Source organism: Genypterus blacodes, unplaced genomic scaffold (assembly GCF_046128005.1).
Source record: "Genypterus blacodes isolate CSIRO-AG114 ecotype Tasmania unplaced genomic scaffold, CSIRO-AGI_Gbla_v1 ptg000076l_1, whole genome shotgun sequence".
In the NCBI taxonomy this organism is placed as follows: Eukaryota; Metazoa; Chordata; class Actinopteri; order Ophidiiformes; family Ophidiidae; genus Genypterus; species Genypterus blacodes.
The window spans coordinates 2,704,461-2,730,000 of NW_027466885.1; the positions used below are offsets into that span (position 1 = coordinate 2,704,461).

At 39.7% G+C, this 25,540-nt stretch overlaps 1 protein-coding gene across 1 annotated transcript in view; it reads right to left on the reverse strand.

Annotated features, from left to right (window-relative positions):
* LOC143006736 (receptor-type tyrosine-protein phosphatase mu-like) overlaps nt 1-25,540 on the reverse strand; it is a 94,717-nt gene that overhangs the window by 18,490 nt on the left and 50,687 nt on the right. The window contains 11 exon segments of the mRNA XM_076157991.1: nt 7,231-7,421; nt 11,283-11,357; nt 11,999-12,117; nt 14,703-14,735; nt 15,467-15,599; nt 21,559-21,595; nt 22,204-22,298; nt 23,274-23,455; nt 24,753-24,855; nt 24,943-25,144; nt 25,343-25,452. Of these exon segments, the coding sequence (XP_076014106.1) occupies nt 7,231-7,421; nt 11,283-11,357; nt 11,999-12,117; nt 14,703-14,735; nt 15,467-15,599; nt 21,559-21,595; nt 22,204-22,298; nt 23,274-23,455; nt 24,753-24,855; nt 24,943-25,144; nt 25,343-25,452 (1,280 nt within the window).

Here is a 25,540-nt window from a genome sequence, read left to right on the forward strand (position 1 = left end):
ACCTGCTGTTCTAACTGACAGACTGACCTTCAGATCAAAGCTGATGTGCTTGATATGCAGAGGAGATTTTGGTTAGAGGTGATCTTACATGAATGATGTGTAAATGTAATGCTAAGTCATTGTCCTAATGTTATCATTAATCCAAAAGCAGCTTTAATCAATTACACATGAACAGTCTTTATATGTGAGCTTGTGAGCAGTGATGAGTTTTGATAAATACAGAAGCCCATAGTTACAGTTTAGGGGCATGTTCACTAAACATCCCAAACCAGGATGCCATCGACCCATTTGCCAGAACTATAAACACTAAACCCTACCTCTACATACATATAACTTCATATATCACTGTCTGCACACACCATTCACACACAATTCCCCAGGTGGAAACACTGAGAGTCAAAATTGTTCCCACACCAATCTGAACCTGAGGATAGATGGGGCCATGGGTCAGCTCACTTGTTTTTAAACAGTGGATCAACAAAGAGGAAGAGGACACAGGAGAGAGTGGAAGGGCAATGGAAAGGGCGAGGAGACTAATAGTTTGTGATGAGATTATTGCAACTCTATCTGACCATGTCCTTCTTGATGGTATGTCAATGAGGGAAGCTGGGAATCTGAGCCGCTTCACAGTAGCCTCTCAAGTCCGGACTTTCAGAGAGGATAAAAGGTGGTATTTTACATAATGCTCTCTAACTTTGCTGTGTATTGTATGACAGTTTTTCTGAATTGCTAAAACACTAAACCCCATTCTCTGAAGCAAATGCTCAGTGGCCTAAACCATTTTTTTCCCGGCAAAACCTTAAGCAAGTCCAGGTAACACACTGTGACACAGTTGTCATCGTTTACACACAAACAACTCATAATTGTTCACACTTGTTTTCGAATGATGTGATCAAACCAACTGTTCAGAATATGAGCCAGTTCAGAGTGCACTGGTGGCACAGGTGCACTGAATGCTGATACCAACAATGGAAGGGAGGGAGGGTACGTGTAAGGGGTGGCAGACGAGGAGGAAGTGGATGAGGAAGAGCAAGACCAAGAACAGTAATTTCAGATGAAATTCAGGCAACTGTGATAGACCAAGTTCCTGTTCATGGAATGACAATGAGTGAAGCAGCGCAAAGAGTACAGAAAGACCTTTCTCGTCATACAAATTCATGTATAGAAGTAATGTCCTTTAGTATTTGTACGGTATGTATATGTTTGTAGGTGCAGTTTCTCTTTTGTACAATTGCAGGAAGACCACATGCAGGTAGAAGGAATGCTTTGTTCTCCCAACAGCAAGAGACTCTCATTGTTGATGCGATCCATCAAAACAATGCCATCCGACTTTGTGAAATACAGCAAAGAGTTCTTGAAGACAATATAAACATTGAAGGAATCAACAGTGTCAGCCTTTGTACTTTTGCCCTTCAACACCACAGGGCACCCGTGAAGTAAGTGTACAGAGTGAAGAGAGTGTGCTAAGTCAGGATCAAAGATCTACAATATCAGTATGTGCAAGAAAGTGTTTACTCAACTTAATACTGATGCTTACAGTCCAATCCTTTGCTACTAGCCTCTTATTAACTATAGACTGCACAATATTGTAGTGTATTTAAAGAAGTACAACACATTTGAGTCGACTGTTAAGTGCTGTTCATTTAGACTTTTCTTTGTTCTTTGGGCTTACTGTATTTATATGTAAGTGCTGAAAATACAAAATGTGTTTACTGCATATTTAATAACATTTTGTCTGTAACTACATGGCCTGGGTGCTGTGTTCTCAATTCTTCGATGTAGTGTCCAATGAATGCTCTGTAGTGTTTACATATTTACTGGCTACACACACACAGACGAAATGGTTACGAGGCGATTGTTTGATTTTGCCAGAAAAGTCAGGGGTTTTGTGAATGTAGCTTGAAGGTTGGTTTTTGTGTTTAAAGTTTTGAGAAAATGGATGAAGGTTTTTCAAGAAAAGTGTCTAAGCAAATCAAAGAATTTACCATTTGAGACACAGTAACTTTAATTTGGAGTTACCGATGCACCTATTGTGTAAAATGGATGGTTTACTGTAATCCCATCAGTACTCTTATTTTTGCAGATCAGGGGTTTTACGGGAGAGTTTGAAATTGATCTCATCAGTGTGTATTAGCTATTTGGTAGTGTGTGTGTATTTGATGGCTTTTTTGTGATGTCTGAAGGCAAAGTTTGCTTTGGATTTAAGATTATATGGTTATGAGCAGAGTTGTGTTTCGACATGGAAGTTTGAGGTTTGTGAACATGAGTGTGCAAGCTGTGCAGTTTTAGTGAGTTTTGGGAAATGGGGGCATAGTTTCAAGAAATTTGTCTTGGCAATTAAACTGACTACTTAAGTTTGTGTTGATTTGTAAATTTAAAGTGAACCTCACAACTGACGGATACTCTGGCACCCTGACCTTTCACAAACACAAACATTAGAAACACTGATCATTTCTTATCAAAGGTTGATCAGACAAACATGTGCCTGAGTTACTGTAAGTGTATACAACATGGTTCACATAAACATATTTTGAAACCATATTAACTTTTTGGGTGTGAGCTTGAGGGTGCCATGCCATGAGAAATGTCTCATTGGACTGAAAGAGATTAGACCGACGGCCTCATATCCCAAACATAAATACACAATGCTCAGTAAATACAAACTTTGAGTTGTTGGAGTTCACTGACTGCTGGTTTTAACAGTTTCAAGCACTTGATGAAGTGAATTATCTCACATTGTTACTCCTACATCGTCTTGCTTCTACAACAAGCTGTTCAACATCTGCAAATATCTGAAAACACAGTTGGATGAGCACATTTGTGTTAACATCACTGTTGGAGTGGCCAGCCTACAGTGTATGTTTTGCTTTATGTTATTATGTGTATCTAGGTATAACATTGTGTTTATGCATTGTTTAATGTGGTTGTTGCTTTTTCATTTAAATCATGTTTGCAATAAGTGTGTGTTTAATTTTAGTGTTGATTTCCTGGTTGCATCATCAGACATGGACAAAAAGAATGTGATGCAACTTCCTACATGTTTTTGGAGTTTTAGTTGGCACTAGTGTGATTTGGAAAGTCAATTGTTGTAGAAACTTCATTGTCCGTCCACAATTTGAATGCATCTCCATTTTCAAGGCCATGTAGGTATTAGTTAAATGGCATGGGGGTTCAATTGGGTGGACACACTGTGAGGTTGTACTGCCCAGACATGGTTTTAAACATGATTTAAATGCACTCACACTTATTACAAACAGTATTTAAATGAACCAGCAACATCCCAGTTGAACAATGCAAATACGTCTAAGGTTATACCTAGATACACATAGCGAAACATACACTGTAGGTTGGGCACAAATACAGTGATTTAACACTAATGTGCTCGTAGTGCTGCACTTTCAGATATTCACGGACATTGGGCAGTTGTTTGGAGAAGCAAGAATATGTAAGAATAATGGCGGTTCATAAATAAAACAGCAATATGAGAAATAATTCTCCATGTGCTTATTCAGTTCAGCGACTGCTTGAATCTGTTAAAAGCTGGAGACAGACGTGTAGCCCCATCACATCACCTAATCAGAACCATAACTATAAATAATGGGATCACGTCTGCGTGTGTATTTTAGGAGTCATGGGTCTTTGGCCTCGGTATAAGAGGCCGTTGGACTAATGGGCTTTTGGTGCAATGAGACGATATGGACTATTGGGGTGTCGGAATAATGGGCCTACGGACCAATGGGTGGTCCCTTAGCTTGGGTTTGCAAAAACGTAGGTACTCAAAAGGGACTTCAAAGATTGACGTCTGTGAAGATGCTCCGGTAACCGTAAATAGATCTGAGCACTAGTAGATCAAGAGTCTACAGGGAGCATTTAGGTTCACGCATGAGCAAAATAGCTCAGATCAATTACAGGTCAGTGTGTGCATCCTCGCAGCCGTCACTCTAATGTAAGTTACACTGGACATGGGCAAGGGTGCTAACAGGCGTAAGGAATCAAAGAGCACGATCAAATCTAGTGGACAAGAACATATGATTAACTGAAAACCAAGAAGGTGTCTTACCTCATTAAGCTGTCCAATCAGATTAATTAGTTAACGAGAAGCATGGAGGGGATCAGGGAGATAACAGTCATCAGCTAGCTGTCTGCTCTGTATTCATCACCTCAACTCAAACCATTAAAGCAACACTTGACTGTAATCATCATTAACCAACAGTTATTTAACCATGTAACATTTCTGACAATTAATAACTTGCTTAACAAATAAAATCCGGTTTAATTCGAGCACAGTTTAGGAATTTACAGGGGAGGCCATGTAAAAGAAAGACTTTGTTGATTTGAGTTTAGTCTGAGTTAAGTAAATCTTGTCTCCTCAGAATTAAAATTTCTGTTTTCTTAAGTATATCCACGTTGAGGATTTGAAATATTGAGAGACTATTCATAAATAAAAATGAGCAATTTGAGCCTCTATTCAAAATGTAAATAAATGTTTAATTCACCATCTTTTATTGATGATCCAGTCAAGTGTAAAAACACACACATTTAGATGTTTCAGATCTGGTAAAAGCATTTCACAGTTCATTAGTGTGTTTGATCCCATGAAACATGGAGGGATCATCAGGCCCTCCATCATTCTAACATTGATCAGATTTCTGATTTTCGATATATGTCAGTTTGCAGCTTCACTCACCATTGTGTAAAGATGTTTTAGCTTCAACCAAGATAATATAATCACACACTACATACTTATATAACTTACTGTTCTTGATGATTTCACTTCCCTGTATAATCATAAAGAATATTTGAGATGAAAATTTGCACAACAGATCAATCAGTCAATGCTGCCATCTTATTTACTGGTGTTGGAGTCAAACTTTTGAAATGTGTTCCTGGTACACTGAAGAGCAGAGACAGGACTCACACAGACCGTGCATCATGTGTGTTTACCATCACACTGTATGTGACTCTCAGCAGAGATCAGAAACATGATCAGGATGTTACAGAGCCACAATAATCTCAGCTGGATCGTTCACATTTCAAAAACCAGCACAGGATGTTTACGTGGATTAACATAACAGGAAACTGTCATAAACAGCCAATCAGATCAGGACGAGTGAAGACCTGGGAATGTCCTCAGACAGAGAGGAAGACAGACTGGAAATATTCTTCAGTGCTAACTTTCTGCAAATGGAGTTTGAAAAATGTTCTTTGAGTGTGTGTGTGTGTGTGTGTGTGTGTGTGTATGTATGTGTGTGTGAGTGTGTGTGCATGCGTTTGTGCATGTTAAGGTCTGGTTGCTTGCTTGTGGGCTGCCCTCAGGGCTAATCCATTATACATCCTGTACACACACACACACACACACACACACACACACACACACACACACACACACACACACACACACACACACACACACACACACGTGCGCACACGCAAAAACACACACAAGCCATTTTCTATTTTGGCCCATTAGCTAAGAGGAAGATCTATAATGTATGCGTATGAGTGTGTGTGTGTATGTCTGTGTGTGTACATAAGAGTGTGTGTGTGTGTTCAGGTAAGTAACATCCATTAGTAAGTTTTCGTGATGAAAATGGATAAACATGTGACACACACACACACACACACACACACAGACAGACAGACAGCATTAAAACACTTTTACTGCAATACTTCTCTCTACAAAATCACAAAAAAAGATTTGATGTTTCTGTTTGTGAATTTTGACGATTTTGCATTTTATAATTAATATTTACTCTATATTTCAATTAAAACACGACAATCTGTACAGATTTTTACACAGCCTGTCTGCAAATCATCAAACCACTCCCGATAGCATTGCTGCAAATACGGCTAAAAAATGCTACTAATAAGGTTGCTGAGACCGCTGCTAACACTACAACTTAAACTGCTGCTTATGCGAGCAATAGTGCTGAAATATCAGAAATACTGGAGCAATGATACAACTACTACTAGTGTTCAGATTACTTATACTGCTCATTGTTTCACCATAACATTCACCAATGAACCAAACACCTCTACCACCCTGACCACCATAACAAACTAGCAACCAGCAATCTAGGAACCACGCAGTAATCACATAGCTACACACATTTAAAACAACCCTGTATAACCTTGAGAATGATGTAACAGCAACCACCTCTGAATATCTTAGCAACCATATATCACCTTAACAACCACTTAGCAAAGTCTAAACAAATATTTTGTGATTACCTACCGACCACTGTGAAAAGCCTTGCAAGCAACTCCCGTCATTAGCAGGCAACCAGTGATTCCGCTGAGGAGCTTGTTTTGTTGCTTCTCTTTGATTCTGATCAATGCTATTTGCTTCCGTCTAATTATTCCACCGCCTATTTATCAGATCTTCACTTTGTCTTAAGTGTCACAGTTGTTCTCATTGAAAACATATTAGGTTGCTTCCAGAAACAACACAAAGATAATTTGGGGATGAAGAGAATGGAGAGATCCTGCTACTACTAATTTCATTGTTACTGTTAACTGCTACCACCACTACTAGTGTTGTTGTTACTAATATGGAAAAACCAGAGGCAATCATGGAATCACTCAGAATAATGGGATTAGTCAGTTAAGACCACACAAAATCAAAAACACAAAATTGAAGCAAGGTTAAATTAAAAACAGAAAGCAGTGATTTGAATTTTTTTTGGTTGTGATTCTAAATTAGATGCCTGCAACACATGACAGAAATGTTGGGATAGGGGCAATGTAAGACTGTGTAATGTTCAAACAACATTCCCACAGGTAAGCAGTGCTATTTTCAACTAAGTATAGGTAGAAGAGAATTTTTTAAATCATTGCTTTCTGTTTTTGTTTGAATTCTTCAACTTTTTTTGGTGGGTACAAGTAATCACAAGATGCAAGGCATGTGTCAGGTGAGGACATTATTGCTGTGTGTGGAGTCAAAAAATTAAGGTGCTTCATCTGTTTCTAGAGAATCATTGCAAACACAATGATTTATACTTTAAATCTCTGTTGTGAAGCATTTTTTGATTTAAAAAACGTAATTAAAAAATAAAACAGAATGAAAAGTATTGTATTGAGTATTGTGAAAAAAAATGCAACCGCTACAATTACTGCTACTGTGTTACTACTGCTACAGCTCCCACTACTACTATTGTTGCCGCTCCTACTGTCATTAGTATGAATATTAGTCCTACTGCTGGTAATAGCTGTGTGTTACTGCTCCCTCACCTCATACTCCTCCTTGAAGCCGTAGCCCTCAGCACATTTCATCTGCGTGATGTGCTGCAGCAGGTCAGCCACACGAATTGCCGGGTGCAGCTGAGCCGTTTGATAGGGCAATGCCTCCCGCTCGGCCTCCCGCTGCTTGTAATGGGACTGGACCAAGCTACTGGTTTCACTGGTCATAGTATGACTGTCATCTAGAGGGGGAGGGGAACACAGGTGGAGGTACAAGAAGTCAGACCATCATGTACATATGTAACCCCAGCTCTGTGACACAGACATGATGTATGGATCAAGGGATCAGTACATGGAGTGAACAAGCTGAAGCCACAGCAGCAGCTTTCAAAGCTGTTTAGGGGAAAGATGGTCTTTAGCCAGAATGCGACACAGATTACATTTAAAATGGTATTAACAACACCTTGAAAAAACATCTGAATAACTAATTCATTAGTTTTAAAATTATCATTAATAAATTAACACATCATTAAAAAGAGATAAATCATGAATCATTAAATTTTCATTCATGAATAAATTGTTTTAATTTGGGTTAGCAAAGAATTTCCAATTAAGATTACTTTTTTATAAATGTTATATAAAAGATATTTATCCACAAAAAGCACAAACATTTCTTAAAAAGCCGGTCAACATCCATGGCTACCATGTTGTTACCATGACAACACAGATGAATGGCTCACATCACATCACATGACTGCAGAGAGAATGGTGATTGGAGCTGGGTTCTTTTCACACTGCTCAGGCAGATTCCAAAATGAGATTCTGTAATAATGAGGAATCTAAAAATGACCAATCAAAAATGATACTGATTTAGTAAATTGGTACGAATTACTGATTTGGATCCGGTCTAGTCTAATATCCAAGGCTTGGTGTCAGTATTGGTCAAGATTGCTTGGTATCAGTATAGACCATAATTCAGATCAGTCGAGAAGAATTTGGTATCAAATGGCCGAGTTTACACTCTAGTCTGGTATCAATACTGGTCCAAATCCAAAATGTGTTATGGTGTTGGTTCTGGATTAGAGCAGCAGTGTGAAAGGAGCAGAGTTCAGAGTCCTGGAACCAAATAAACCTTCTACACTATGCGTTTATGGCTGCACTGTGAAAAAACAATTCTACATTATTTTCCTTGAATCCAGGTATTGACTTCCAGATCCTGATACTCATTTCTAAAAAAAATCCTGACACAAGTTGAATATGTATTGGAAACAGAGGGAGATTTCCATTGTTTATGTTGACGATCGATCCTAGATTGCCCTAACCTCCCCCAACTCTGATACATCGGTTACTTCTCGAGCACAGTATCATCTAACTATCTTCTGCTACACTTCCTAACTCTTCTTCTTATCGGCTTGCCTGGGGGCTGACTGACCAATCAGAAACTCTCTATCCCAAACAGCTAAACCAATCATGGGGTGAGCAAAGGCAATGGAATGGACTTGGTTGTTTGTGATTGGACGGTGTAGGACAAATGACACAAAGTGTACCACAACAACAAGGGCACCCATTTAGAGAGAGAGAGAGAAAGAAAGACAGAGCTGAATCCTGATTGGCTGGACATGAAATGGAGCTGTGATGTCACACTTGAACAAAAGGGTAAGGAGGAGGGGCAGTGGCAGGCTAATTGACGACATCACAGTGGGTGGTGGGAGTGGGTCCATGCGCAGTGATGACAGATACTCCCCAACATCAGATCTCCCTTTTAGCCCCGCCCACTTCCCCAATTTAACCACTTACCATTAATGGGCACTTTAGGGAGAAAGATAGAAGAGAAGAAGAGAGGAGACAGGGTTTAAGCAACAATACTGCTTTAGCTTTAGCTTTAGCCTGGACATAGATCGTCTACTGCTAACACTCAGCTAGCATGAATGTATACGCCCTAGCTTCGAGCCTAGGAGAAAATTACTGAATTTAAAAAGAGCTTGGCTAACCTCTGCTAATGTACTGTGCTGGTGCTGTGTGTAGCCTAGACTAGCAGTAAAGTGTAGTTAGTAGACTGTGGCATAGGAGCGTGGAAGTGTTTTAACATTTTGCCTGGCCTGAAGAGAGAGAGAGGAGGGGCTACCATTTTAATTCATTTGTTTGGACATTAGGGACACCACGGCTAACGGCTAATATAAGACTACAGGAATTAAATTGTACCCTGGCAGCAAATTAGTGAAGCACTCACGATCACAGTTTAGCCTGTGGGTAAACTAGTAAAGGGATAATGGAAGCATGTCTCAGACCAGAGGTGTGACACCAATCTTAGGCCCCGCATTCAAAAACACATTTCCTTCTCTGTTTTCTGTTGTTTTTGTGAATAGATTTTTACCCAAAGTTGAAACTAAAGTGTCACTTTCATTTCTTGTGGCTTTTGTAACAAATCTGAAATCTAACAGGTGGTGTCGTCAGTTAATAAAGGTTAAACACTTGTTTTGTTGTTGGACAGTAATGAGCATACATTGTAAAATATAAGTGCAGTTATGCTCTGGTTGCTGTACTGCCGGCTATAGGTGAGCCTCATGTCCTCAGGGTTTAGGGACTTTTGTCAGTAGGTAAAGCTTACATTCTATGGCAAAAAATAGCAATTCTTAATGAATGATTCTGCTTATTTTTGAGTAATTGACGATTTCAGGCCAAACAGTAAACAAATGAATGAACGTTTGACTTTTTAAATAATGAAGAAAATCATTATGTCCACAGCAGAGCAGGTCAGAGTTACATGGACAAGTTACATTTTAATTTTCTTTGTCAATACATAGTTAATTGACAAAAGTTTTTGTTCTTTGATCAAATCTTTGGAGTTGGGAGTTTTGTGGAGTTAAACTGTTTGTGGGTGTGGTCTTTTAGCTGTCACAGTTCTTATCATGTTGATGGTTGCTGAATGGAGAACAGTGGGCATGGTAGAATGTTGGCCTGGCACAGGTTTCTTTATGTGTCAATGCCCTTTAATTCGTTTAGCTTCCTGCCTTTATTCAGATTCACTAACAATTCATAAATGCTTTCAAAACCTCACAATCCCAACAAAGAGCTGAAGAGGCGGGGCATTTAACTGACACGCCCTCTGACTGACTGCCCTGCTGTTCCGTTGTTTGCTTGTATTTTGTCCCCCAGTCAACGTGGCCGTGTTGTTTCCATGCAAAGGTTAAAAAAAAAAATCACACACAGACGTGACGTCAACACGACACGCAGGAATGTGTGAATGCGGGAGATGGAGTGAAGCCCACCGTCACTTTCAGAAACACATGTAAACAAGAGCAACAACAAACAAAATAAAACAAAGAGACATTTTAAGCAAAGAAAGCACATCTTATAACTTATAAATAAAAATAAAACTGATAAACTATAACTGTTAAACAGATAAAAAAGAAATACATGATTGTACAATGGAATAAAATTAAAAGGACATATTATGAAAAGTTAAATGCTCAAAAGCAAAACTGTATGCAAAAGTATACAAGTAAAAATGGATATATTAGTAATATGGTAAAAAAATTATTTAAAACACTTGTGCCTTCAAAATAAAAGCACAGAAATGATAAGAAACCAAAGCACCCCAACGAGAAGCAAGCAGGGATGGATGGAAGCCAGAATATCACCCTCTCTCTTCTCTCACTCTCTCATCCGCTATACCTGCCTCCCCTCTTTTTTTAAGACTGTCAGAGCTGTCTACTTGTCTAATTCCTGTCCACTTCCTGACTACTTCCTATGAAGCTATGGCATCAAGCCTACAGAGAGAGAAAAGGAAAAGCTTCCTCACCAAGAATGGCGGTCGGTACAAAGGGATCTGTGATCAGGACACATCGGCAGACAGAAGGACAGAGAGATAGACAGAACAGAAGAAAGGAAGCAGAGGAGTTAGTAGAATCTCCCAGTAACTCTCTTATTCAGTATGAATGCCAGCACGCGTTGTCGGAGTACAGGAACCACCAGGGGGCCAGCTCTGGCTCATATCTGGCTACTGGATTTGGCTTGAGTCGGGTTTTGGTTTGGTGCAGGACTCTGGCCAGTGTTGGCCAAGTGTCAGAAATGTATGTGCAGCGTCACTAATCGCGTGTTACCTGGATAATAGGCGTTGGGGACGGTGGTGCTGATGGTGTTTGTCTTCACTGAGAAGGATGACGGAGAAGAAACAGCTGAAAGGAAAAAAGAAAAACAGATGTACACGATTGATTCCGATTTTTCCTCAATTTCATCACCTAATTAAAATGAACGAATCATTGGGTGTAAGGAACACAATATGAATGAGGATGAGAACACCATTGTAATAAAAATAGAGACAAGAATAAATTAAAAAAAACAACAACAACTGAATTCATATTAAGAACAGGCAGAATTCGAATAATGCAAATCAGACAATACATTAATCTAGAAGGACAAATCAGGAATGCAGAGAAGTAAAGTAAAGAAACAGAATAACAAGGGAAAAAATGACATGATATGAAACTGAACTGAAAGAAGGAGGAGGAGGAGAAGGTGGAGAGGAGGTGAAAGCCTGAGGGGAGGTCGACTCCTTCGTCCTCCGCACCTCCACCATCTAGCTCTTTCTTCCCTCTGGCAGTATCTCTCTGCCTCACACCCCCACCTCCACCTGCACCCCGTCCTTGTCTGGTTGTCCTCCTTCTAGTCAGCCAGTCAGAGACATCCTCAGACCATCTTATCAGTCAGACTTATGGATATGAACCATGTAAAAGCTCCTGATCATTCAGTAAGCATGACTCATTAAAAACAACATGATAATATGTGTGTGTGTGTGTGTGTGAGTTTAAACACTTACTGCGTCCATTCAGTGTGTGTGAGTGTGTGTCTGCCACGGTTGTATGTTGAGAATTGTTGACCATTAGAGTCATTTCCTGTCTGGAACTCAAAGTCTCCTTCCTTTTCTTTGCCAACTTCCTGTAAAGACAAGGGGAGATGCACAAAGAGACAGAAATATAACAGAAAGACAATACAATATCATTACATAATATATTAAATATATAATAATTCAAGAATGACCTTCAGTTTCCAATTCATTCTAGTCAACATATATGAAATTGAATCTATCTATCTATCTATCTATCCATCTAACTATCTATCCCATTATACATTAACTCGTACCAAAATACACCAGCGTACAGTTTGTTGCTGTCTCTCCTTCTCTCTCTCTCTTCCTCCCTCCATCTTTCTTTCTTTCTCACTCGCTCTGTTGCTTGCTTAAGGTCAAACTTGATCTTGTTTTTTATTTGGGGAAGAATAAACCAGAAGAAAACTGTCTCTCTCTTTTCTTTGTCAGTGTCTCTCGGCCTGAGGCACAGTGTTGATGCACACAGTGAGTAATGTGCTCTTTGACACACACAGACACACATATACACACGGAAACACACAGACAGAATGTATTTATCTGTTTTAAGGTGAAAGCAGGGGGTTTCTAAGGCATTTTGATTTGTGTTCAAATGTATTTCTCTGTGTTGCAGTGGAAGGAAATGGTTTAGAAGATGTTTAATAAGTAATAAAATGTATTTCTCTGTAGTGGGTTTGTGAGGCTCAAAGCAGAAATGGTCCGTTATGATGCTATTGGTAATACTGAAAGTCTGTTTTTGGGAGTTATGATTTACTACACTTATACAGAATAACATACATTTATCATGAGACTGTGGGTGTGTGTATGTGTGTGTGTGTGTGTGTGTGTAATTCAGTTGAAGTATTTGCTGTTGTAAATGTGTACATTAGTTCTGCCTCTTAAATACGCAGCATGAGCCATTAGGAACCACAGATACACTCCTGCACACACACGCGCACACGCGCACACACACACACAGAGACACTTTCTCTTTTAAAAGCTTCATGTTTTTTCTCCTTTTCTATTCGAAGTGTGTGAATAAGAAAAAAACATCCATTTCTCCAATTGCTTCAACACTCGCACACGCACACACACACACCCCTTGTGGAAAGTTTAACCCTGACCTGAAATGGAAAAAGAAAAATGATGGGGAAAAAAAATGTGTGTGCTTTTAAAACTGAAAAGTAAGACATCAGTAAAAGCTCCTGTGTGTGTGTGTGTGTGTTTGTGTGTGTGTGTGTGTGTCCTCAGGCTCTCTTCCACCCCCTCAGCTCTCTGTCACTTTCCACTGAACAAATATTGAATAAAATCACAAAAATGTGCACAAAATAACATCACTAATTACCACTATTATTACTGTGTAAATACCATGAAGTAAGCATTAAAATATAATCCAAATGTCACTGCGTAAATGTCATCAAAACACAACCAAACCATCATCATATGTTAAGAATAATCTAAATAAAAATAAATACAATCAAAACACCCTCAATATTTGATCTAAATATAAATGTGTGGCTAAATCTAAAGCAGTAGCACAAATAATAACAATAATAATAATGATTAAAACACCCCCTCACACACAAACACACACACTCCTGCCCTTTTATATATTTTATTTATCCCTACAGACACAAAAAGTAATCGATCCTTTCCTTTTTCACCCTTTTTCATTCTACCCTTTAAGTTTTAGTTATTACAGCTTGTATATATTTTTTAAATATAATATATATCTACAATAATCTGTCCTAACATGAAGAAAGTATGTTAGATTGTAGATAGATAGATTGTTCTTGTATCTGTGTTTTCAGTGGTGAACTGGTGATTTACTCATGTGAATCTAATTTCTGCTGTTAATAAATTTTGCGTATTAGTGATAAAACACACTGTAAAAAATCGACATCTGATCTGTATTTTCTGAAGTCTGTTTATGATTTGATCCAGTTTCAGAAGAAATCAACTGCTGCCTTCAGGACGTTTCAGGATCCAGGAACACAACCAGGTTGATCACTGAACTAAAATCAGGAAAATCACACTGGATTCCAGAAGATTCCCCAGGTTATCTTCATGTGATCTTTGCTGAAGCATTTTATTTTGCAGGGTTTTATTTGTACTATTTATACTTGTTTTATATGTTTAAACCCTATGTTTATTTGATATTTTATCTCATCTTTATCGATATTATATGTTCATATGGACATTAGTCACTATGGCAACAAGCCACATTGTCCGAAACAGCATGCAGGGCAACAGTCAGGGGTTAAAGGTCAGGGGTGGGTAATGTAGGTTAAGGACAACATGAAGGGTAACGACTTTAACCGTGGCAGGGGTCAAAGTTCAAATGTTAGTGGTAACAGGTAAAATATGTAAATACAGGTCACATTTAAAAACGGCTAAAGTGAGAAGGATCAATACAGGGTTAAAGGGAAATAGAAGCAGTCACAAGTGTGGGGTTAGAGATTAAAGGCAAGGAGTAGAGTGAAGGATCAGGGGTCAGAGGTGAGGAGTTGCACTTCACAGTTCAGGTGCTTGTTAGGTTAAGGATGAGGGGTCAAAGATGAAGATGTTACATGAGGGTATAGAGAGAATGGGGAAGGTCAAGTGAGGGGTCGGAGGGGAGGGGTTATGGTGAAGATGAGACGTGCTACAGATTACTTACAGGTAGTGAGTGTAGGAGTGAGAGTTTCTTCTTCTGAGTAGTGGGGGAAGGGGGGGAGGGAAGGGGGGATGAATGGGGGGAAAAAACAGAAAAAAGGAAAAAAACAGATTAATGCCTCAGAAAAAAGGAGAAAAAACAGATGAGTTAAATAATGTGAGGTGGTGAACGAGTGGAGGGAGTGAAGGTGTGGGGGGTGGATATAATGTGTGATTGTGATGGAAAGAGAGAGTACATAGTAGTTGCACCTCTCTCTCTCTCTCTCTCTCTCTCTCTGCCTGAACTCATTCTGCTTGAGGCGACTCCGGAAAAAAGAATAAAACTCCCTTTCATCTAAATTTCTCTCTTATCTTCAGCGTTCTCCAAACACACACACTTTTCTCTCTGTGATTAAGAGTGTGTACGCGGTATACAAAGTGCTTCTCTCTCTCTCTCCCTGTGTGTGTGTGTGTGTGTCTCTGTGTCCCAGCGGGGTTGTGTGTTTGATGTTGGAGAAAAAAGCAGGACCATATACAGTTTAATGGTGATTACTGCTGCAATCTGCTCCATTATTCATCCTAATCATCCAACTGTGTGTGTGTGCGTGTGTGTATGTGTGTGTGTGTTTGCGGCTGCACGTGCCTGTGTACTGCACTCTTGCAGTAGCAATAACAAAGTACTTCAGTTATACAGTAACACTGCTACTTCTGGGTAGGACAGACTGACCAACTGGCCAACAGACAGAGAGACAGATACACTGATCTGTGTGTGCGTGGGTGTGTTCTTACCTTTTCTTCATCAGTAGGATGACCCCAAGAAAGATTATGATGAAGAGCAGGATACCCGCAATGCCTCCAGCAATCTTCACGGTGTGATCTGACTGTTTCTCCTGCTCAGGTTCTGGTTTCCTTGTGGCAGCACCTGAAACCATTGCCTACAGTTAACTTCCCAATAACCACACTGCAATATGTGTTTACTACAGTTACCTTCCCAATAATCATACTACAATATGTGTTTACTACAGTTAACTTCCCAATAACCGTACTACAATATGTGTTTACTACAGTTAACTACCCAATAACCATACTACAATATGTGTTCACTACAGTTAACTACCCATTCATTGTACTCAAAGGATAAGTTCCCTTTTTTATTTTAACCTAGCCCACCTGCAACCTTGTTTGTATCCATTTTTTTCGAGCCTCGTAATTTCACCCGATTGAGTCCAATTCATACTGGGAGTTGCAGAAAAGACACCAATTAGCTGAGAATGTACCCGCTGCCATTGTTGTCCTTGAAACATTTAGGTTGGAGTAGAAACAATGCAATAATCCAGCTGAGGTTAAAAAAAAACAACTTATCCTTGAATATGCATAAATTCCACTTTACTACAGTTAACTATCCATTGACAACAGTTAAATACTCATTGACTACATTTAATTGCCATTGGGTTAGACCTCATTAGTCACTGACTTTATTAACTACTCAGTAATTACAGTTATTATATGGCTCCGTAATGCTCCATTCTGATTGATTAATCGCAGCAATTGCCGGTCAATTATTTCAGAATAATGACCACGAAACTGGATCAGTCATTGGAGTATCTAGAATGGTGGCTGTCATTTCACATACGTCTGTATCACTAAGATTTGCCTGCACAGCTACCAACAGCTACCATCTTTCTGTAACTCAATGCAACCGCGCCACAACGAGGAAGAGTCAGTTCACAGAGTCGCTTGCCTGAAAACAAATATCTTTTTTGTTTTTTACTTTAGACATTGGACGATTCACGAACAGCTTAAAAATAACTGGAGCATTCTGTGGCACTGGTCTGGAAGTTTACAGGAATGGGTTTGCAAAACGAAATAGTTTGGTAACTGGAAAAAGTGTGTCTTCTAGCACCTTTCAGCTGGATATATTCATTTGTTTTTTGTATTTACACCATGTATTTTCCACATTTATGTTGAGCAGCGGACATTTCAATGGCTGCAGAGGGAGGAGGGGCATCGCAGTGTCACTGAACCTGTCATGCGTCACACACTGTAGTTGAGAGAGTGATGACTCTGCTTGTCACGTAGGTGCGGGCTGCAAGCAACATTAGTTACATTTCCAGTAGATTCCATCTCTTGTGACCGAGACACAAGTGACTGGATTCTAAGCACCTCACTAGACTATATTTCTCATTGACAAGCTTGTGATAGTTATTAAGACATCTTTGAGTTTTTATGCTATGTAGTTGTATCCCCCTTCTTCTTTGTTCTACTTGTTGTTGTTTCCTTCTCCTTCAGTAGTACACTGTTGTTTAATCTCTCGGATGCACATGATTAGTGGAATGATCAAGCTTATTCCTGACCTAAGCTCACTGCACATGAACACAAGCATTCATTGTGAAATACAGCTTATCTCAAAAAATGTCTGCTTGTTTCCAAAATATTTTTTCTATTTTTTTTCAGTTTGGTTCGGTTTGCTTTTGTTATTTGAATTTCAGTTTAGGTTTTGTGTCTTGTGATTTTAGTCTCATGGTTTTAGATTTATTGTTTCATTTTTATTTCTTATGAACAAAATAACAAAAACAAAACAAAATACTAAAAACGTGAAATTAAGTTATTTATCATTGAATTTTATGTTTTCCTTCACCAATTTCTGGGTGTATTATTTCCTATAAAACACAAAAAAAAGAAAGAAAGAAAAAAAGAAAGAAAGAAAGAAAGAAAGAAAGAAAGAAAGAAAACTGTGAAGATGATTGGTGGGAGCGAGTCCTTCTCCTCTGACTGTATAATGTGATGGGATGTCAGTCCCATGAAAAACCCATTACCCTGTGTGTGTGTGTGTGTGTGTGTGTGTGTGTGTGTGTGTGTGTGTGTGTGTGTGTCCAGGTGTAATATCCTTTTAGATGACTCGGTAGATGATAAACGTTCAGGACAAGACATCGATGTCGAGCAGTGTAATGTGTGTGTGTGTGAGCGTGTTCTTGTCGTTTTAGACCTACTCCAGTTTTCCAATCAACAGCTGACAACAGCTATCAGTCAGAGACAAGTGTGTGAGTGTGTGTGTGTGTGTGCATGTGTGTGTGTGTGTGTGTGTCTATGAGACAGCATCCATCACTCCTGCCATTTGGCAGCTGTTACCACAGTGACAGATAGCATTGCTCAATTGTAGCCTGAATGTCAGTGATGCCTAGAGCTCTGTGTGCATGTGTGTGTGTCAAACTGGTCATGACAGAGAACCATAAGTGAAAACTAGACAAGTTCACAATTTCTGAGTAAAGTGTAACATGTGCTTGCTGTCTGACCAACACTTGCTGTGCTGAGGTGGCACTGTTGCTTGGTCGTTCCTATTGTTCCAGGTGGTTACCATGGTGTTCTGGGTGGTAGTTAGGGAGGTTACGGTGGGGTGGGGGTGTTAGCTAGGGTCAGTGTTGTGTGTTTGGAGCAGTTGCATGGTTTGGTAGTTGTCAGGGTGGTTTCTATGGTATTTCATGTTGTGTAGCTAGGTGCTTGTTGTGCTGTGGGTGGTGGGTAGAGTGTGGGTTAATGTATATGTGTGTGTGGGTGTGTGAATGTTGAATCAATGTTAGTTATGACAGGGATTTTCATTTTAATCTAAGCTTAGATAGAAAGAAAAGTATAAACATTTTTTTAAAAGGTCAGATTTCATATCAAAGTAAAATTTGGTTGCCAAGAATTAAAGAGCTGTGATTTTTGTTTTCGTCATTCCATCTGAATTTCTTTACACATTGATTAAAATGTAGTCATTTTCTCATCCCTAAATTTATCTTAAACATTTGTAACCCTCATCCAAGTCAAGTTTTAGTAATTTTCAGTATTTTCAATGTAACATTTTAATCAGATCATTATATTAAATATAAACATTGCAGCGCTCCATCACTGGCAGGTCTATTTGCTGCCATACTGAGACAAGGACATCTGCATTTGTATTAAACTTGAAAGAACCCAAACATTATTGACAAACAAACAAACGCACTGATCAGCGTTACAAAGATAGGAATCAATCAATAGGAGCTTCGGCTGGGTGGGATATGGGATTTTACTGGATGACTGTCCTTTCATACAAATTATTAATTACAATACAGTTATATTTTCCTGTATGGGGCTTTTTGTCACTTTAGTTCAGTTATTTTAAATGTTTGCTCGCACACACACATACACACTCTCACACACACATACCGTAGCATCATTATGACAGTTCATGTCAAGCATCATCTGCATCAGATATTTTGTTCATATGTATAAATATATCTGTTATGAACATGAAGAGGGAAAGAATGTTCTATTTTTGCTGCTATATTCTCTCCATGTTTGTTTCCTTTCTCCCAAGGTCAGACCAGCTCCAACTATCAGCTACCTCACTCTACTGCTTCATCACACACAAACAGCCACACACTCACAAGCAGACAAACACAAACGTATACACATAAGCGCAGGCACACACACACACAAACACACACACACCCCTCGGAGGAAAAGAGAGCTGCTGTTTTCAGTTTAAAGATTATCAAAACACTGCTATGAAGAAACAATTTATCTGTATCTGTGTGTGTGTGTGTGTATGTGTGTGTGTGTGTGTGTGACACATTGGGCCATGGACAAGCTGTTTTTCTATGAGATTGAAGCTCTTTTCTCTGCTCCGGGGCTTCAGCCCATCACACTGAGTGGGAGGGATGTGTGTGAGTGTGTGTGTGTGTAATTCGTATGTCTTTACTACAAAAACAGATGTTAAGAATGTTTGAGGCCTGCTGGTCACACACAGACACATACAGACACACACACATGCATACATAGTCTCTGTGTGTTTTCTCTGACCTGGAAGCTGCTTGTCGCCAGCCGCCGGAGCGATTCGAATGTAGGGAGTGGTAAGCTGAGTGACAATTATAGCAGCTAGACGCCGTGCAGAGAGAAAGACAGGCAGATACACAGAGAGAGAGACAGAGACAGAGAGCCTGAAGCAGTGGTTTCCATTAAAGCAGAAATATTAGTATCATGCAGCATCTTCCTGCTGTCATTATGACTGGCATAATAATAATAATAATAATAATAATAATAATACATTTAAATGATAATACCACAATTCTAATCAATACATTTTAATAATCACACAATAGGTCATTTCTAACTAATGCTCAATTACAAACATTAAACCTATAAACATTGAGGATTCACAAGCGTGTTCGCCACAGTCCAGATTATTTACATTGGTCACCGTGGAAATGACTATGGCAACCATTTTCTTTTTGCTGATGAAAAGGTTTAATTTAAGCATATCTAAAGTGTCATCATTATAGCCAGAGGAGAGCAGAGAGCTGATTATTATGATTATACTTTAGTATTTAAAGAACTTAGTTGGATTTAAAGATTAGAGAGAAACTGAGGGGAGGGGAAGAGGGAGAGAGACAGAGAGGGGGAGAGAGAGACCTGTAAAGGAAGCTTTGTTAATCAGACATTAGTAATCATACGGGCAAGAAGAGCAGTAGGTGAGGAAGAGGAGGGTTGAAACATTCTGTCTGATGCTAATTTTATCTGCCAATACTTATATGATCAGTCATTAAGGTAAAGCTTTTGTTTGCCAAGCTTAGGTCAAACTAAGAAAGCAGAGGGAGCATGTTAGCCTAGCTACACTGAAAGAGGAATACTTACTTGTCGAAAACGTCAACATAGCTTAGCTTATTAGGTTTGTTTTTCGGCATTTGTTATGTTTGTGTTTTGTTACCATGACTGTGTGTAGCAGGTGATGAACAGACAGACAATAGGACAGGTAAACAGGCAGAATGGTGTCAGAAAGAGGACAATTTGTACAGCACTGCTTCTCAATGGAACAAGCACCTTCATGTGTGTGTGTGATTACAAGGAAAGGAGCCGGCTCTGCTATGTGCTTATGTAGGGTCAAAGGCCAGCAAAACAGCAAACTTGGCGTACAGTTACAGATTTAGGTAATAATTTCAGGCCCTGGTTGAAGCTCTAGTCTGTGTTGCAAAGGCATACAACAGATCAGCTGAAAATAGGTGCTCAGGTGTCACTCCGCTCTGTCAACAACACTTCAATAAAGTCTAATTGTCATTTCTCTCACTGTCATGATAATGAGGTGCAAAGGCTGTTAGCATCAACACGCTGTAATTTTGCAATTTTGAAAGTGATGCCTTTCATAGCGAAGAGGAGAGATGACATCCTGTGTTAATAACAAATAATGCTTGGCAATGACATAGACTGACTTAAAATAATTAATTATGTCATGACAATGTAAGCAATGATTTAACAAAAACCAACCATCAGACACGACACAAAGGGTTGACAAGACATCATGGACATTAATGAAGCTATTTCGAAGTATTTAAAATGAGAAATTACATAAAAAATATACTAAATTAGCGCAGTGGCATTGTACATTACCAGCTGTGTAACCTGAACAAGCACCAGGGCCCACTCCGACTTGACGCCTGCCCCGACACTACAGGGAGTCTATGGAGTTGTGTTCAGGAGCCATCTTGTATATCATTAGCCTACGCTACCTTACACATGAGCTCATAAGTGATCCATTAATAAATAACATGGAGGAGCCTCTAAACATCCCCACCAGTAGCAGTGGCCACACCAGTGAGTGTGTCCACGCTACTTTGACTGCTTGGCCTTTCCTCGCTTTACTAAATCATCCCTAAACTACAATTTGTCGAAACACGATGCCACCTATTCTCTTCAATTTTTAAAATAAAATGGACTGTCACAAGTATGAAAATTAAAATGTCCCTTTCAAAAAAACTCAAAAATCATTACTTTCTTATTAAGTTAGGTGTAGCCTATACCCTTCAAAATGCAATGTGGTATAAATGTGCTATAATATAACAGAAAGAAAAAAGAGAGGCTCTTACCTTTAGTGGCCACCCTCACACAGTCTATCTTGGTCTCCTGTTCAAGAGTGAGACAGACGGAGGAAGAGATAGACAGAGAGAAAATTAGCTTTCTGTCAAAACAAATGCCGCCATAATAGCTGTCAGATCTGGCAACTTTCTCCAAACACACCACACACTCGCGCACACACACACAAGCAAGCTCATCGTAAACAGAGCAGACAGAAGGCAAATAGCTGTGGATCAGTGCCTGTACTGGCATTTAACAGCCAGCTGTTGTACACACAAACAAACACACGCACAAACACACGCACACACACACACTTTTAGACATGGTGAGGTAGATTTTGGTAAAGGCGAGAGAGCATCTTGCGTCTTTCTGGTTTTAACAAACAGACGACAAATTAACCACAAGAGTGCATGAATATTCATGCTCATACATCCTCACATACACACACTCAAGCACACACACACACTCAATAGCGGTGTGTCCCTGTGGTGTAGCGACATTAAAAAGCACTACTGTTTCTGCATTATTCAACACACATTCGAATTAAACCTCCAAATGTCAATAATTAACACACAACACAATAAGCTCTGTGTGTGGAGGTGAGCAAAATTATCTTTACACACGCATATAAACACACAGCTGCAGTGTATACTGACCCCGTTAGCAGTGCTAACTGCCTGGTAGTAGATTCCGTAGCTCTTATGAGGCAGCAGAGGAGTGTTCCAGTAACCACCATATGTCCTGTTGTCACCTGTACAAGCACATACACAAACACACACAGTTTGTGTAACTAATGTGTGCTAATAAATGAAAAACTAAGTAGCTGTCTGGTCAGCTATCTAATGGCCCTTTTCCACTGTGGGGCTGACTCATACTGAGCCGTACCGCGCTGTTGGCCTAGTTCCTTTTCCACTATACTCAGCTGAATCGAGCTGAAACCCTTAGTTTCTCTGGTCCCGTGTGCTGGTCTCAACTCTCAACCAAAGGGCCGTGAGATGAAGCAGGCACGGAGTGGCTCAAACATTGCGTCATAACTAACAGAGCTCTGAAAAACACGTTTTTTCTATTCTACTCTAACTGCAAGCAACGCAACAATGGAGTCCCAGAACTGCAGGGGATGTCCAGGCGCTCATTGGTGCATATTTAACATCTGAAAATCCACAAGTTATTACATAAATGAAAATATAGTAATTATTTTATGAAGCTTTATCTACATTGTACTGATCACTTCCCCTTCAGCAGAAACCTCATCCCAGGGTTTGTTTGGTAGACCTTGACACAGCTCGGGTAAGATGAGTAATGAGAGGTTTAGCTAACAGATTTATTAGGTTTAACTACACGGCAAAGTAGCTGATTGAAGAGTCCTCATGAGCAGCATGGCACTGAAGTAGCACAGCACATAAGTATTCAACATATTGACTAACCATTGACTAACTAGTTTACTAGCTAAACTAGCTAATAAATCTGCCAAGCTAGCCTTGAGACTAGCATACATAAAGCAATTTTGTTTAACTGACGAACTGTCCTCATGGTTTAACATGCGACTCAATAGTTATGTCTCATTTCAGACTTATCTTTTGAGGTCCAACTTTATACTGTAAACATTTTAACGGGGCCAAGGGGCCATCACACCCCAGGCGTCTGACAAATGTGGGCCAAATTTGGCGTACCCAGCTGATGTATAATTAAAAGGCTAGCAAAGCAGGAAAGAGGCATAGTGACAGACCGACACAGAAGGGCGTGGCTGATCGGAGCTCGTTCACTGGCAGCTCAGCGCTGAAGTAGTACTGCGAGTTGAGCAAAGTGGCGTTCTGGAAGTGAATGGGCACTGGGTAACAGCGAAGGATCTCTGCAGATCCCCTCCTCTGCCTGCGGGGGCGCTCCTCCTCAACCACCACCTGGTATTTACTGCACAGACACAGACAGGGCAAGTTTCTGTCTTAGTAGTATTAAACAATCATTAGCGTTGGAAATGAAACTTAAAAGGCCCCATTTACAAGTTCAACCAAACCTTAACATGACAGACAACATTTAATGGACATGCAAAAAAAGAGAAAAAGAATATAATATATAACAATAATGCAATGTGCTGTCTACTCTCTCTGTGTGTATGTGTGCTGAATTAATCTTATACATTGATATTATGTTCAACATTTATGTAAATTATGTATTTAAGTTTAAAAAACAAGTCGGTAAATGGTTGTTGTGTGTGTTGATTTTGAAACATTTGTTGTTAATCCTCCCTGACTGCTCTGGTTGGTCAATTAACTCTGAGCTGTTTCATTTGCAGCCAATCAATAAAGTCACTTAAAGAGAGTGATTACCATGTTAGTGTAACACATACACACACACAAACAGCTCGCTAAAGTAGTGAATGTTTTTCTTATTGAAGCTGACAAGTTGATCAGCCAGCCTGTGTATGTGTGTGTGGGTGCGCGTATTACATCATTACAGCGAGAACCACTGAACAAACTAATTAATCTACTTTACCTGAAATAAGACAGAGAAAACAGGTGAGTCCACAACTTTGTGTCTGTGTGTGTGTGGGGGTTTGGGTGTGTGTGTGTGTGCCCTGTGGGACCGTGGAAACAATGGTTGTGTTTTTCACGGGAAGTTGGTTCAAGACAGAGGCCATATATCACCACACAGGTTGTGGAAGTTCAAACTTCTGTATTGTCACATTTCCTGTCAAACAGGAAACTGAAGGTGGACTTCCTGTCAAAATCCCTACCAGCTCTGTCTTTATTAGGATATCTTTTTGCTGATGGGCTCCAAGTAATTTAGGTCAAATTAAAAACTCTAAACTAAATCTAAACAAAACACATTTTCATTAAAGTATTTTTTCTTTTTCTGCAGGTCTGGATGCAGCCAAAAACCTGTTTAACAAAAATGTGAACAGAAAACACACCAGCTGCACCTGAAGGCAGTATGGTGTGTGTTTCCGTGTGTATTAATCCGCTGCTAATCCTCAGTGTTAGCAGCAGGCTCTGATTAGCGATTAGCCCTGCCTGCTGCTCGTTAATTGACTAAATCCTTCGTTACAGACAAGAGGCCTGACAGCTGTTGACATGACAACTGTTACTGCAGATAGCGCCTCCCTCTGAGAGCAGAGGATGAATATGTTTCCCAGTGAACGTGTAACAGATGTACTAACATCATCACCATTACCATCATCAATAGTATTATTATTATCATTATTAATTACCTGACTGGCGCTCCTCGGCTCTGAGCGGGTTTCAATAAAACAGTGACGGTGGAGTCGGTCTGATTCAGAGGAGACTCCTGATCATAGGCTGGCATCAGCGGAGCTGAGGAGATGAGATTCTGTGTTTAGGTGTCCAATACTTGTTTTTAGATGATTCATGCTACATGCTATTATCTTGAAAGAGACACACCTGAGATCTTGGTGGTGAATTGGGTGATGACTGGAGGTCCAAAGCCTTTAATGGTGGATGCCCTTATTGTGAAGGAGTAGGTGGAGCCTGGGTAGAGGCCAACGAAGACGTGACTTGTCTCATTAGCTGGTTTGAACACCTTCCCGCTCTGATTGGACAGGTCAAACTCTGTGTCGAAGGAACTGAGAGCCTTGTAGGAGATCTGGAGAGAAACAAAAATGTTGTGGGAAACGGAGTCCATTACAGCTGTTAAGGTTTCATCTGCCTTAATGAGTTTGTGATGTCTCCACTTTCTGCTGATTTTCTTACTTTAATTCAGAAAGAACTTTTACCCTGACTCTTATTTTAGAATAACTTCGTTAATTGTGTAATTTTGGACACAGTGGGAGGTGAGACATACCTCATACTGTCGGATGAGGCCGTATGTCTGCACAGGTTCTCTCCAGCTCAGGCTGATCTGCTGTTCGTAACTGCTACCGAGGATTGAATCCACAGGAACCGACCCAGGAACTGAGACATAAACCAGTACATGTTTAGAATGTGCGTGTGTATACATTTGTTTTAAATGAAGTTGTGACTTCACATGTTGAATAATGTG